The sequence below is a fragment of the Mustelus asterias genome, unplaced genomic scaffold, assembly GCF_964213995.1.
Source record: "Mustelus asterias unplaced genomic scaffold, sMusAst1.hap1.1 HAP1_SCAFFOLD_587, whole genome shotgun sequence".
In the NCBI taxonomy this organism is placed as follows: domain Eukaryota; kingdom Metazoa; phylum Chordata; class Chondrichthyes; order Carcharhiniformes; family Triakidae; genus Mustelus; species Mustelus asterias.
Genome location: NW_027590537.1, coordinates 23,632 through 39,817, shown reverse-complemented (window position 1 = coordinate 39,817; position 16,186 = coordinate 23,632). Strand labels below are relative to the sequence as shown.

The 16,186-nt window shown below is 48.6% G+C and overlaps 1 protein-coding gene and 1 pseudogene across 1 annotated transcript in view; one reads left to right on the top strand and one right to left on the bottom strand.

The window, feature by feature from the left end:
- npc1l1 (NPC1-like 1) overlaps positions 1 to 16,186 on the top strand; it is a 62,527-nt gene that overhangs the window by 45,279 nt on the left and 1,062 nt on the right. The window contains exons 14-18 of the mRNA XM_078205151.1: positions 1,471 to 1,526; positions 4,150 to 4,300; positions 7,328 to 7,559; positions 12,618 to 12,731; positions 14,878 to 15,040. Coding sequence (XP_078061277.1) covers positions 1,471 to 1,526; positions 4,150 to 4,300; positions 7,328 to 7,559; positions 12,618 to 12,731; positions 14,878 to 15,040 — 716 coding nt within the window. The remainder of the gene's footprint in view (positions 1 to 1,470; positions 1,527 to 4,149; positions 4,301 to 7,327; positions 7,560 to 12,617; positions 12,732 to 14,877; positions 15,041 to 16,186) is intronic.
- Positions 13,377 to 13,528, bottom strand: LOC144487094 (U2 spliceosomal RNA; annotated as a pseudogene).

Here is a 16,186-nt window from a genome sequence, read left to right as displayed (position 1 = left end):
AATCACAAAGAGCAGAGGACCAAGCACTGATCCCTGTGGCACTCCGCTAGCAACCTGCCTCCAGTCCGAAAATTTTCCATCCACCACCACCCTCTGTCTTCGATCAGATAGCCAGTTACCTATCCAATCGGCCACCTTTCCCTCTATCCCACACCTCCTTACTTTCATCATAAGCTGACCATGGGGGACCTTATCAAACGCCTTACTAAAATCCATGTATATGACATCAACTGCCCTACCTTCATCAACACACTTAGTTACCTCCTCAAAAAATTCAATCAAATTTGTGAGGCACGACTTGCCCTTCACGAATCCGTGCTGACTATCCCGGATTAATCCGCATCTTTCTAAATGGTCGTAAATCCCATCCCGTAGGACCTTTTCCATCAATTTACCAACCACCGAAGTAAGACTAACCGGTCTATAATTACCAGGGTCATTCTATTCCCTTTCTTAAACAGAGGAACAACATTTGCCATTCTCCAGTCCTCTGGCACCATCCCCGTGGACAGCGAGGACCCAAAGATCAAAGCCAAAGGCTCTGCAATCTCATCCCTTGCCTCCCAAAGAATCGTAGGATATATTTCATCAGGCCCAGGGGAATTATCGACCTTCAGTTTATTCAAAACTGCCAGTACATCCTCCCTCCAAACAACTATTTCCTCCAGCCTATTAGCCTGTAACACCTTCTCTTCCTCAAAAACATGGCCCCTCTCCTTGGTGAACACTGAAGAAAAGTATTCATTCATCACCTCGCCTATCTCTACTGACTCCATACACAAGTTCCCACTACAGTCCTTGACCGCCCTAACCTCACCCTGGTCATTCTTTTATTCCTCACATAAGAGTAAAAAGCCTTGGGGTGTTCCTTGATCCGACCTGCCAAGGACTTCTCATGTCCCCTCCTAGCTCTCCTAAGCCCCTTTTTCAGCTCATTCCTTGCTAACATGTAACCCTCAATCGAGCCATCTGAACCTTGTTTCCTCATCCCTACATAAGCTTCCCTCTTCCTTTTCACAAGACATTCCACCTCTTTTGTGAACCATGGTTCCCTCACTCGGCCATTTCCTCTCTGCCTGACAGGGACATACCTATCAAGGACACCCAGTATTTGTTGCTTGAAAAAGTTCCACTTTTCATGAGTGCCTTTCCCTGACAGTTTCTGTTCCCATCTTATGCCCCCTAATTCTTGCCTAATCGCATCATAATTACCTCTCCCCCAATTGTAAACCTTGCCCTGCCGTACGGCCCTATCCCTCTCCATTGCAATAATCCACCACCACCCTCTGTCTTCGATCTGCTTGGACAATCCCCTCTTGGCGTCTATGTCAAGTGTACAAACGGCTCAGGTTAACTTTAAGTCAATGATGGTGGAATGATCAGTTTGTAAAATGCAAAACGGCCCTCCCTCAGTCCGCGCTATCCCACTTACACTTTTCTCTCGCTATAAGGATGTGCTTTCCTTTTCAGAGGCTTGGGAGCTTACGGGAACGCAGTGAAAAGGGGCAACAACAGCGAGATTCTGGGTGAGAATTGGGACTATCTTAATTTATAATACGGGGAGACGAATGGCCTAGTGGTATAACCGCTGGACGATTAATCCAGAAACTCAGCGAATGTTCTGGGGGACCCGGGTTCGAATCCCGCCACGGCAGATGGTGGAATTTGAATGCAATTTTTAAAAATCTGGAATTAAGAATCTACTGATGACCATGAAACCATTGTCGGAAAAACCCATCTGGTTCCCTTTAGGGAAGGAAATCTGCCGTCCTTACCCGGTCTGGCCTACCTGTGACTCCAGAGCCACAGCAATGTGGTTGACTCCCAACTGCCCTCCAAGGGCAACTAGGGATGGGCAATAAATGCCAGCCAGCGACGCCCATGTCCCATGAATGAATTAAAAAATAGTACACCCATGCCCCTCGAGCCTGCTCCACCATTTAAGAAGGTCATTATTAACCTCAAATCTGTACTTTGACCCCTTGTGTGATCGTGCCGAACAACACCAAGGATAAATCAAAATCAGAAAAAGATGAAAATATCCTGTAGATGCTTTCCATTGGAATGGTAAAACACCGATCTGGAATCCAGTGACCATCTCCAATAAGAGACACTCTAACCATCGCCCCTTGATGTTCAAAGGCATTGCCATTGCTGAATCTCCCCACTGTCAACACCCTGGGGGTTCCCATTGACCAGAAACTGAGCTGGACCCAGCCATATAAACACTGTGGCTCCCAGAGCATGTCAGAGGCTGGGAATCCTGCGGAGAGTAACTCACCTCCTGACTCCCCCAAAGCCTGTCCCCCATCTACAAGGCACAAGTCAGGAGTGTGATGGAATACTCCCCCCTTGCCTGGATGGGTGCGGCTCCAACAACACTCAAGAAGCTCGACACCATCCAGGACAAAGCAGCCCCGCTTGATTGGCACCCCATCCACAAACACTCACTCCCTCCACCACCGACGCTCAGTAGCAGCAGTGTGTACCATCTACAAGATGCACTGCAGCAACTCATCCTTAGACAGCACCTTCCAAACCCACGACCTCTACAATCTAGAAGGACAAGGGCAGCAGATACATGGGGAACACCACCACCTGCAAGTTCCCCTCCGAGCCACTCACCATCCTGACTTGGAAATATATCGGCTGTTCCTTCACTGTCGCTGGGTCAAAATCCTGGAACTCCCTCCCTAACAGCACTGTGGGTGTACCTACACCACACGGACTGACTGATGTCCAATAACAATCCTGGAATTCCCTCCCTAACAGCACAGTGGGTGTACCTACACCACACGGACTGACTGATGTCCAATAACAATCCTGGAACACCCTCCCTAACAGCACTGTGGGTGTACCTACACCACACGGACTGACTGATGTCCAATAACAATCCTGGAACTCCCTCCCTAACAGCACTGTGGGTGTACCTACACCACAGGGACTGACTGATGTCCAATAACAATCCTGGAACTCCCTCCCTAACAGCACTGTGGGTGTACCTACACCACACGGACTGACTGATGTCCAATAACAATCCTGGAACTCCCTCCCTAACAGCACTGTGGGTGTACCTACACCACACGGACTGACTGATGTCCAATAACAATCCTGGAACTCCCTCCCTAACAGCACTGTGGGTGTACCTACACCACACGGACTGACTGATGTCCAATAACAATCCTGGAACTCCTCCCTAACAGCACTGTGGGTGTACCTACACCACACGGACTGACTGATGTCCAACAACAATCCTGGAACTCCCTCCCTAACAGCACTGTGGGTGCACCTACATCACACAGGCTGACTGATGTCCAATAACAATCCTGGAACTCCCTCCCTAACAGCACTGTGGGTGTACCTACACCACAGGGACTGACTGGTGTCCAATAACAATCCTGGAACTCCCTCCCTCACAGCACTGTGGGTGTACCTACACCACACGGACTGACTGATGTCCAATAACAATCCTGGAACGCCCTCCCTAACAGCACTGTGGGTGTACCTACACCACACGGACTGACTGATGTCCAATAACAATCCTGGAACACCCTCCCTAACAGCACTGTGGGTGTACCTACACCACACGGACTGACCGATATCCAATAACAATCCTGGAACTCCCTCCCTAACAGCACTGTGGGTGTACCTACACCACACGGACTGACTGATGTCCAATAACAATCCTGGAACTCCCTCCCTAACAGCACTGTGGGTGTACCTACACCACAGGGACTGACTGATGTCCAATAACAATCCTGGAACTCCCTCCCTAACAGCACTGTGGGTGTACCTACACCACACGGACTGACTGATGTCCAATAACAATCCTGGAACTCCCTCCCTCACAGCACTGTGGGTGTACCTACACCACACAGGCTGACTGATGTCCAATAACAATCCTGGAACTCCCTCCCTAACAGCACTGTGGGTGTACCTACACCACACGGACTGACTGATGTCCAATAACAATCCTGGAACACCCTCCCTAACAGCACTGTGGGTGTACCTACACCACACGGACTGACTGATGTCCAATAACAATCCTGGAACTCCAGGATTGTTATTCGACGGGGCGGTGATGTGGGCTGCGTCTCGTTGCTGACCTTAATCGGGAATCACCTCAGTGTGACCTGTGTTTATGACCAGCCTCCAGGTTCATGGCCTATCACACGCCTCTGAAAAATTCCCAGGAGTACACCGCCGCTCTGAAAATGGCCCGTGAGCTCGCGGCCAACATCACTGCCACCTTGAGGCAAGTCCCCGGAACGGACCCAAACTTCGAGGTCTTCCCCTACACGTAAGTTTACGTTGAAGACGGAAAGTGTTCGCTTCGCCAAGAGGGCGTTTTTTTTAATCAAAGCGCCACCCTCCAATTTACCAGGCAGGTGTGAGTGTTGAATCGCTCTGCATTTGATTGAGTGTGTCTGTGCATCGATGCTCGCTGAGCTTGACTAGTCTAGCCTGGGTGTGGACTCTGAGTAAAGTGCAGACGCTGCAGAAGTGAGCAAGAGGCCGCGGCTGAAGGGTGGAGCAGACATTTTGAAGGATTGGGAGTAACTCCTGTCATACGCATGGCACTAGTGTCATCGTTGCATAGATAGGAGGTAGAAAATGTACAAAAGCTTCTAGCCTGGGCATTCCACTCTGCACAGAGTGCTGGCTTCCCCAGGAAGGGGGAATTGATTTTTTAAGGTCCCTGTTTCCATTTTGTAAGAAGGTTACCATGAGCACACACGCTAAACACCATTTCCAATTGACTGCATTTATCTTAGATCTCTTACCACTCCACATGCCTCAGTTATAAAGTATGCCCTGGCCACTTCAGAAAGTTATAGAATCCCAACAGTGCGGAAGAGGCCATTTGGCCAAACAGGTCTGCACCAACTCTCTGACAGAGTATCATATCCAGGCTCTCTCCCCCACCCCATTCCCGTAACCCCACACATTTCCCATGGCCAATCCGTCTAACCTGCACATCTTTGGACACTAAGGGACAATTTAGCATGGCCAATCCACCTACCCTGCACATCTTTAGACACTAAGGGGCAATTTAGCATGGCCAATCCACCTAACCCGAACATCTTTAGACACTAAGGGGCAATTTAGCATGGCCAATCCACCTACCCTGCACATCTTTAGACACTAAGGGGCAATTTAGCATGGCCAATCCACCTAACCCGAACATCTTTAGACACTAAGGGGCAATTTAGCACAGCCAATCCACCTTACCTGAACATCTTTAGACACTAAGGGACAATTTAGCATGGCCATCCACCTAACCTGCACATCTTTGGGAGTGTGGGAGGAAACCGGAGTACCCGGAGGAAGCCCACACAAACAGTCAATCAAGTCCGGAATCTGAACCCGGATCACTGGCGCTGTGAGGCAGCATAGAAATCATAGAAACCCTACAGTGCAGGAAGAGGCCATTCGGCCCATCGAGTCTGCACCGACCACAATCCCACCCAGGCCCTGCCCCCATATCCTACATACCTTTACCCGCTAATCCCTCTAACCTACGCATCTCAAAACACTAAGGGGCAATTTTAGCACGGCCAATCCCCCTAACCCGCACATCTTTGGAGTGTGGGAGGAAACCGGAGCACCCGGAGGAAACCCACGCAGACACGAGGAGAATGTGCAAACTCCACACAGACAGTGACCCGAGCCAGGAATTGAACCCAGGTCCCTGGAGCTGTGAAGCAGCAGTGCTAACCACTGTGCTACCGTGCCACCAGTTAGCAGTGCTAACTGCAGTGCCACCCTTGACTTCAGTCCTTAGTAGGGCTGTATAATCCTTCAAGAGATCTGGGCATCGCAGGCGAGGTCCAACATTTATTGCCCATCCTTAGTTGCCCCTTGAGAAGGTGGTGGGTGAGCCACCATCTTGAACCCGCTGCAGTCCCTGTGGTGTAGGTACACCCACAGTGCTGTTAGGGAGGGAGTTCCAGGATTGTTATTGGACATCAGTCAGTCCCTGTGGTGTAGGTACACCCACAGTGCTGTTAGGGAGGGAGTTCCAGGATTGTTATTGGACATCAGTCAGTCCCTGTGGTGTAGGTACACCCACAGTGCTGTTAGGGAGGGAGTTCCAGGATTGTTATTGGACATCAGTCAGTCCGTGTGGTGTAGGTACACCCACAGTGCTGTTAGGGAGGGAGTTTCGGGATTGTTATTGGACATCAGTCAATCCATGTGGTGTAGGTATACCCACTGTGCTGTTAGGGAAGGAATTCCATGATTTTGACCCAGCGACAGTGAAGGAACAGCCGATATATTTCCAAGTCAGGATGGTGAGTGGCTCAGAGGGGAACTTGCAGGTGGTGGTGTTCCCCATGTGTCTGCTGCCCTTGTCCTTCTAGATGGGAGAGGTTGTGGGTTTGGAAGGTGCTGTCTAAGGATGAGTTGCTGCAGTGCATCTTGTAGATGGTACACACTGCTGCTACTGAGCATCGGTGGTGGAGGGAGTGAGTGTTTGTGGATGGGGTGCCAATCAAGCGGGGCTGCTTTGTCCTGGATGGTGTCGAGCTTCTTGAGTGTTGTTGGAGCCGCACCCATCCAGGCAAGTGGGGAGTATTCCATCACACTCCTGACTTGTGCCTTGATGGTGGGATGGCACAGCGGCACGGTGTCACAGTGGTTAGCGCTGCTGCCTCAAAGCGCCAGGGACCCGGGTTCAATTCCCAGTTTGGGTCACTGTTTGTGCGGAAGCTGCACGTTCTCCCCGTGTCTGCGTGGGTTTCCTCCGGGTGCTCCGGTTTCCTCCCACAGTACAAAGATGTGCGTGTTAGGTGGATTGGCCATGCTAAATTGTCCCTTAGTGTTCAAAGCTGTGCGGGTTAGGGGGATTGACCATGCTAAATTGCCCCCTAGTGTCCAAAGATGTGCGTGTTAGGTGGATTGGCCATGCTAAATTGCCCCCTAGTGTCCAAAGATGTGCAGGTTAGGTGGATTGGCCATGCTAAATTGCCCCCTAGTGTCCAAAGATGTGCAGGTTAGGTGGATTGGCCATGCTAAATTGCCCCTTAGTGTCCAAAGATGTGCGGGTTAGGTGGATTGGCCATGCTAAATTGCCCCTTAGTGTCCAAAGATGTGCAGGTTAGGTGGATTGGCCATGGTAAATTGCCCCCTAGTGTCCAAAGATGTGCGGGTTAGGTGGATTGGCCATGCTAAATTGTTCCTTAGTGTCAGGGGGATTCGCAGGGTAAATACATGGGGATAGGAACTGGGTGGGATTGCTGCCGGAGCAGGCTTGATGGGCCGAATGGCCTCTTCTGCACAGTAGGGATTCTATGGCAGGCACTGAACATTATGTCTCTTGCAGGATCACCTACGTGTATTACGAACAGTACCTGACTGTGGTGAAGGAGGGGATTTTCAATATCGGATTATGCCTGATCCCGACCTTTGTGGTCTGCTGCATCCTGCTGGGAATGGACATTCGGTCGGGAATTCTGAACCTTGTAACGATTGTTATGATCATTGTGGACACAGTGGGAGTGATGACGCTGTGGGGGATCGACTTCAATGCGGTGTCCCTCATCAACCTTGTCACGGTCAGACTCCAAGACTGCCTCCTCAACCCCTCCTGCCCATTCGGCCCATCGAACCCATGCTAGCTCTCTGCCAATCAATCAGTCCCAATCCCTATCCCTTATTCTATCCCCGCATCCCGGCAAATTTATTCCCCTCAATTCCCCATCCAATCTCCTTTGGAAATCATCCATCGTCCCCGCTTCCACCACCCTCGTAGGCAGCGAGTTGCAGTTCATTCCCGCTCGCTGGGTGACATCATTCTTCACACAATTCCTCTCATGCGTCGGTGCTAACTCGATGGGCTGAAGGGCCTCTTCTGCACTGTAGGATTCTGTGATCCGCCCCCCACTGTATCTGCGACCCACAATCTTACAATCTGGGTCCCCTCTAATCCTTGTCCTCACACTCATCATAGAATCCCTACACTGCAGACGGAGGCCATTCAGCCCATCGGGTCTGCACCGACTTTCTGACAGGCCCTACCCTCTTAACCCCATGTATTTACCCAGCTAATCCCCCTAACCTACACACCTTTGGACACTACAGACAATTTAGCATGGCCGATTCCACTTACCGGTGCATCTTTGAACACTAAGGGACAATTTAGCATGGCCAATCCACCTAACCTACATACCTTTGGACATTAAGGGACAATTTACCACGGCCAATCCACCGAACCTGCACATCATTGGACATTAAAGGGCAATTTAGCATGGCCAATCCCCCTAACTGGCGCATCTTTGGATACTAAGGGTCACTTTAGCTTGGCCAATTCACCTAACCTACACACCTTTGGACATTAAGGGGCAATTTAGCATGGCCAATCCACCTAACGTACACATCTTTGGACACTGAGGGACAATTTAGCATGGCCAATCCCCCTAACTGGCGCATCTTTGGATACTAAGGGACAATTTAGCATGGCCAATCCACCTAACCTACACATCTTTGGACATTAAGGGACAATTTAGCATGGCCAATCCACCTATCCTACACACCTTTGGACACTACTGACAATTTAGCATGGCCAATTCCACTTACCGGTGCATCTTTGGACACTAAGGGGCAATTTAGCATGGCCAATCCCCCCTAACCTGCATATCTTTGGACACTAAGGGGCAATTTAGCATGGCCAATCCACCTAACCTGCACGTCTTTGGACACTAAGGGGCAATTTAGCATGGCCAATTCATCTAACCTGCACATCTTTGGACACTAAGGGGCAATTTAGCATGGCCAATCCCCCTAACCTGCACATCTTTGGACACTAAGGGGCAATTTAGCATGGCCAATCCACCTAACCCGCACATCTTTGGACACTAAGGGGCAATTTATCACGGCCAATCCACCTAACCCACACATCTTTGGAGTGTGGGAGGAAACTGGAGCACCCGGAGGAAACCCATGCAGACACGGGGAGAACATGCAGACTCCACACAGACAGTGACCCAAGCCGGGAATCGAACCCGGGTCCCTGGCGCTGTGAGGCAGCAGTGCTAACCCACTGTGCCACCATGCCGCCCTGGGAGCAGCGTATCGTTGTTGACCTTATCATAACCTGTCGACAATCTCGTACACCTCCATCAAGTATCCCCCTTAATCTCCGTCGCTGCAAGAAGAACAATGTCTCCAACCTCACCTTCGAGCTAAAGTCCCCTCATCCCTGCAACCGATGTGGTAAATTGGACAACCTTCTCAAGATTTCAAACTGAGTCCAATTTATACACCATAGATAAACATAATCTTCGAAAAATGGAGGAAAATGTGTGGGGCTTTTTGGGGAGGCTTCGAGCCTAAACAAGCCAGGGGCTTGGGAAATCAGAGTAACATTATCTTAATCTATACTTAATTACCCCGTTACCAAATGTGCTGACAATATTCATTTCCATTGGAGTTGGCACCATTACCTTTTTTTGCCAGGAATCCTATGCAATTTTACAGATGTAACTTGCCCACTTGGCATATCCGACTTGGCTAGTAAATGGCTAACCTTGTGCTGCCTCCGCATTTTCCCATCTCCAATCCGGCCACAATCGCGTTTCTGGCTCAAGTGGGTTCCGGTTACTTTTGCCCGTGCTCTGTGGGCACCGCCGGCACTGCAGGGTTTGACGTTGGGGGCACACGGTTGGCGTCAACCCAGCGCCCACCTTCAGCATTGTTGCCAGCTTTGACGTCACCCTTTTAATTGATTACAACTTTGCCCTGCAAGTAACCAGACCAAGTCACGGAGTTCTCTTAAACAGCCATTTCAATGAAAGCTACATAACTCTGAACCTGGAACGTCGCCACTCACATTCTGTAACTAGCCAGAGTGCAGTATTCAGGGATACACACGCAATTATAGTTTCAAATTCAATTACAAGTAATTAGCAGATACCAATCAGAGTATAGGAGTTATCTCTATCCATTCAGAGTTATTAACAAAGAACAAAGAACAAAGAAAATTACAGCACAGGAACAGGCCCTTCGGCCCTCCACGCCTGCACCGACCATGCTACCCGACTGAACTAAAACCCCCTACCCTCCCAGGGACCATATCCCTCTATTCCCATCCTATTCATGTATTTGTCCAGACGCCCCTTAAAAGTCACTATCGTATCTGCTTCCACTCCTTCCCCCAGCAGCGAGTTCCAGACACCCACCACCCTCCGTGTAAAATACCTGCCTCGTACATCTCCTTTAAACATTGCCCCTCGCACCTTAAACCTGTGCCCCCTAGTAATTGATTCTTCCACCCTGGGAAAAAGCTTCTGACTATCCACTCTGTCCATGCCTCTCATAATCTTGTAGACTTCTACCAGGTCGCCCCTCAACCTCTGTCATTCCAATGAGAACAAACCGGATTTTTTCCAAACTCTCCTCATAGCTAATGCCCTCCATACAGAGGCAACATCCTGGTAAATCTTTTCTGTACCCTCTCCAAAGCCTCCACATACTCCTGGTAGTGTGGCGACCAGGATTGAACACTATATTCCAAGTGCGGCCTAACTTAGGTTCTATAAAGCTGCAACATGACTTGTCAATTTTTAAACTCAATGCCCCGGCCGATGAAGGCAAGCATGCCGTATGCCTTCTTGACTACCTTCTCCACCTGCATTGCCACTTTCAGTGACCTGTGTACCTATATTTAATTATTGATTAAGGTTACATCATTCAGGTATTAAAACCAATCACAATCACCTTACACTTGCTCAATTATGATATACAGTTCCCTAAAAGTGGCAACACAGGTGGCCAAGGTGATTAAGAAGGCGTATGGCGTGTTTGCCTTCATCAGCCGGGGCATTGAGTACAAGAGTTGGGAAATCATGTTGCAGCTATATGAAACCTCGGTTAGGCCACATTTGGAGTATTGCGTGCAGTTCTGGTCACCGCACTACCAGAAGGACGTGGAAGCTTTGGAGAGAGTGGGAAGAAGGTTCACCAGGATGTTGCCTGGTCTCGAGGGTGTCGGCTATGAGGAGAGGTTGAATAAACTGGGATTGTTTTCACTGGAAAGACGGAGGTTGAGGGGAGACCTGATAGAGGTCTACAAAATGATGAGAGGCACAGACAGGGTGGATAGTCAGAGGCTTTTCCCCCAGGGTGGAAGTGTCAATTACAAGGGGGCACAGGTTCAAGGTGAGAGGGGGAAAGTTTAAGGGAGATGTGCGGGGGAGGTTTTTCACACAGAGAGTGATGGGTGCCTGGAACCCGCTGCCAGAGGAGGTGGTGGAAGCAGGCACGTTAGCAACATTTAAGAGGCATCTGGATGGGTCCATGAATAGGGAGGGAATAGAGGGATACGGACCGAGTAAGGGCAAGAAGGTTTTTTATAGTTTAGTTCGGGTATCATGATCAGCACAGACTTGGAGGGCCGAAGGGCCTGTTCCTGTGCTGGACTTCTCTTTGTTATTTTTTTCCAATGAATCCATCGTTGTTACAAGTTATCCAGCCTCCCATCCATTGACTCCGTCTACACTTCCCGCTGCCTCGGGAAAAGCAGCCAGCATAATCAAGGACCCCACACACACCCCGGACATTCTCTCTTCCACCTTCTTCCATCGGGAAAAAGATACAAAAACCTGATACACATGTCAACCGACTCAAGAACAGCTTCTTCCCTGCTGCTGTCAGACTTTTGAACGGGCCTACCTCGCATTAAGTTGATCTTTCTCTTCACCCTAGCTATGACTGTAACACTACATTCTGCACCCTCTCCTTTCCTTCTCTATGAATGGTATGCGTTGTCTGTATAGTGCCAAGAAACAATACTTTTCACTGTACGCTAATACATGTGGCAATAATAAATCAAATCAAATCGAAATCAAATCATTATCCCAGCTTGTGCCTGTCAGTATATCACACCCTTTTTCCAGCTACAGATGTGCGATTTAATTAATTTTCTCAGACTACTGGCCTTGATACTTATCTGTGAGGATACTGTGTACAGTTCTGGTCACCCTATTATAGAAAGGATATTATTAAACTAGAAAGAGTGCAGAAAAGATTTACTCGAATGCTACCGGGACTCGATGGTTTGAGTTATAAGGAGAGGCTGAATAGACTGGGACTTTTTTCTCTGGAGCGTCGGAGGCTGAGGGGTGATCTTATAGAGGTCTATAAAATAATGAGGGGCATAGATCAGCTAGATAGTCAACATCTTTTCCCAAAGGTAGGGGAGTCTAAAACTAGAGGGGCATAGGTTTAAGGTGAGAGGGGAGAGATACAAAAGGGTCCAGAGGGGCCATTCTTTCACACAGAGGGTGATGAGTGTCTGGAACGAGCTGCCAGAGGTAGTAGTAGAGGTGGGTACAATTTTGTCTTTTAAGAAGCATTTAGACAGTTACATGGGTACGATGGGTATAGAGGGATATGGGCCAAATGGGAGCAATTGGGATTAGCTTAGGGGTTTAAAAAAAAGGGGCGGCATGGACAAGTTGGGCCGAAGGGCCTGTTTCCATGCTGTAAACCTCGATGACCCTATGACTTTTATAAGTAGACCTTTCTCATAGCAGCCTGTGTGATTTTTAAACTTGTGTGACTATTAACCCTTTTGAGTGTCGGGGTCTAATCGGTCATCTGTTGCCTCCTCCCAGGCTGTCGGGATGTCCGTAGAGTTTGTCTCTCACCTCACGCGCTCCTTTGCCATCAGCACCAAGAGCGACAAAGTGGAACGGGCGAAGGAGGCCACCGCTACCATGGGAAGCGCGGTACGTATGGCAAGTGGGTGGCAAAGGGGGGGGGGGCACGGCATCTTGGGCATGGAGTGGCACGAGCAGGAGGGTGAGATATATTCCCCTTCCGTGACTGTCTTCTAAATAGCAGGACTCCCGTGCCAGACATGCAAACCACATGGGTGGCACAGTGGTTAGCACTGCTGCCTCACAGCGCCAGGGATGTGGGTTCGATTCCCAGCTTGGGTCACTGTCTGTGTGGAGTCTGCACATTCTCCCCGTGTCTGCGTGGGTTTCCTCCGGGTGTTCCGGTTTCCTCCCACAGTCTGAAAGACGTGCGGGTTAGGTGCTAAATTCTCCCTCACTGTACCCCAAACAGGCACCGGAGTGTGGCGACTAGGGGAATTTCACAGTAACTTCATTGCAGTGTTAATGTAAACCTACTTGTGACACTAATAAATAAACTTTTAACATTAATATCCCACCCAGCGAACCTAGCACGAAGGTAGTTTTTTGGGTTTTTTTAACAGGTTTTTTCTTCATATCCAATTCAACCCAATCGAAGTCCAAATCAAAGTCTCAACGAATGAGACATTCCCGATCCAAGCTGACAAGCCTCTTCCTGTCTTGGCCTTGATCTACATGATCCAAGCTGATTGGATCAGGCATTGCACCTCCGCCAAGGCTTGACCTCATTTGGATCTGAGCCAAAAGGCCGAGATGCTGCTTTAAAAAATTGCTTCTAATGAAGCCTCAGTGTAACCTCACAACTTCAACCAAGTGCAGGACTGCCGATACTACTCTTGATCTTAGCCAAAAGGCCGAGAAGTGATAGCTTCTTACTTCCTTCAGTACTTCAGCACTTACTGAACAATTCCGAGTGCGCTAATAGCTACATGAACAACCAATTTCAGACAAGCAGTCACGTTCGTAATGTGGCTCCCATGTATACATGCTCAAAATAACATACATTATCACGCAGTGATCCATTCTCTGCAAATAAAAGGAATATGTCCAAGCCTTGCACTTTTTTTTCAAATTATCCGGGTGTTGGGGAGCCACAAGTCGCTTCCCCCAGGGCAATGCTTCATCCAATCGGAGTCAACATGCCATTGGCTCCCCTGTCATATGAATTGTTGCAAGAGTTGGAAATCTGGCATTCTTGTCCTGACGAGGATCTGGCAGATGGAGTATAACGTTGACAAATGCGAGGTTATTCACTTTGGAGGAAATAAAAGCAAATTGGATTATTATCTAAATGGAAAAAAATTGCAACATGCTACTGTGCAGAGGGACCTGGGGGTCCTTGTGCATGAGACGCAAAAACCCAGTCTGCAGGTGCAACAGGTGATCAAGAAGACAAATGGGATGTTGGCCTATATCGCAAGGGGGATGGAATATAAAAGCAGAGATGTCTTGCTGCATCTGTACAGGGCATTGGTGAGGCCGCAGCTGGAATACTGTGTGCAGTATCGGTCCCCTTATTTGCGGAAGGATATATTGGCCTTGGAGGGAGTGCAGAGAAGGTTCACCAGGTTGATACCAGAGATGAGGGGTGTTGATTATGAGGAGAGACTGAGCAGATTGGGTTGTACTCGTTGGAATTTAGAAGGCTGAGGGGGGATCTCATAGAGACCTATAAGATAATGAAGGGGCTGGATAGGGTAGAGGTGGAGAGATTCTTTCCACTTAGAAAGGAAGCTAGAACTAGAGGGCACAGCCTCAAAATAAAGGGGGGTCAGTTTAGGATAGAGTTGAGGAGGAACTTCTTCTCTCAGAGGGTGGTGAATCTCTGGAATTCTCTGCCCACTGAAGTGGTGGAGGCTACCTCGTTGAATATGTTTAAATCACGGATTGCTGGATTCCTGATCGGTAAGGGAATTAGGGGTTATGGGGATCAGGCGGGTAAGTGGAACTGATCCACTTCAGATCAGCCATGATCTTATTGAATGGCGGGGCAGGCTCGAGGGGCTAGATGGCCTACTCCTGCTCCAATTTCTTATGTTCTTATGTTCTCATGAGTCCAGGTTGAAAAACTTCGACAACCTGTCTCTTTTCTCGGCAACATTGACGCTCTAAGCTAAGCGACCGCTTGTATTAATGAAGAAGGTTATATTTACAGGGCGAAGGTATAATGGCGCCCGCCTTTTCACCGGATTCTGTTTGCTTCCCTCCACCACAGGTCTTTGCAGGCGTTGCCATGACGAATCTCCCTGGAATTATTGTCCTGTATTTCGCCCAGTCGCAGCTCATCCAGATCTTCTTCTTCCGGCTGAACCTGGTGATCACATTACTGGGCCTCGTTCACGGCATAGTCTTTCTCCCGGTGCTTCTCAGCTACTTTGGTGAGTGCCAACATCTCCAGGGGCACCGCGGGATGGCGTCCTGACTGAAGGGCAGGAACAAAGGGGAGCCAGCGCAACCTCGCAGAGTGGGCAACATTAAACCGCACAAGTGGAATTGTGATGTTCATTGCTCATGGAATAGGATGTAAAAATAGGGAGATGCTTAAGAACAGCTTCTTCCCTGCTGCCGTCAGACTTATATTAAGTTGATCTTTCTCTGCACCCTAGCTATGACTGTAACACTACATTCTGCACTCTCTCCTTTCCTTCTCCCCTATGTACTCTATGAACAGTATGCTTTGCCTGTATAGCACGCAAGAAATAATACTTTTAATACGTGTGACAATAATAAATCAAACAATACTTTTCACTGTATCCCAATACATGTGACAATAATAAATCAAACAATACTTTTCACTGTATCCCAGTACATGTGACAATAATAAATCAAACAATACTTTTCACTGTATCCCAATACATGTGACAATAATAAATCAAACAGTACTTTTCACTGTGTCCCAGTACATGTGTCGCATGTACTGGGATACAGTGAAAAGTATTGTTTGATTTATTATTGTCACATGTACTGGGACACAGTGAAAAGTATTGTTTGATTCATTATTGTCACATGTACTGGGATACAGTGAAAAGTATTGCTTCTTGCGTGCTATACAGGCAAAGCATACCATTCATAGAGTACATAGGGGAGAAGGAAAGGAGAGGGTGCATAATGCAGTCCTACAGTCATAGTTAGGGTTTGATTTGATTTGATTTATTATTGTCACATGTATTGGGATACAGTGAAAAGTATTGTTTCTTGCGCGTTATACAGTCAAAGCATACTGTTCATAGAGTACATAGGGGAGTAGGAAAGGAGAGGGTGCAGAATGTAGTGTTACAGTCATAGCTAGGGTGTAGAGAAAGACCAACTTAATGCAAGGTAGGTCCATTCAAAAGTCTGACAGCAGCAGGGAAGAAGCTGTTCTTGAGTCGGTTGGTACGTGATCTCAGACTTTTGTATCTTTTTCCCGATGGAAGAAGGTGGAAGAGATAATGCCCGGGGTCTGTGGGGTCCTTAATTATGCTGGCTACTTTTCCCGAGGCAGCGGGAAGTGTAGACAGAGTCAGGGGATGGGAGGCTGGTTT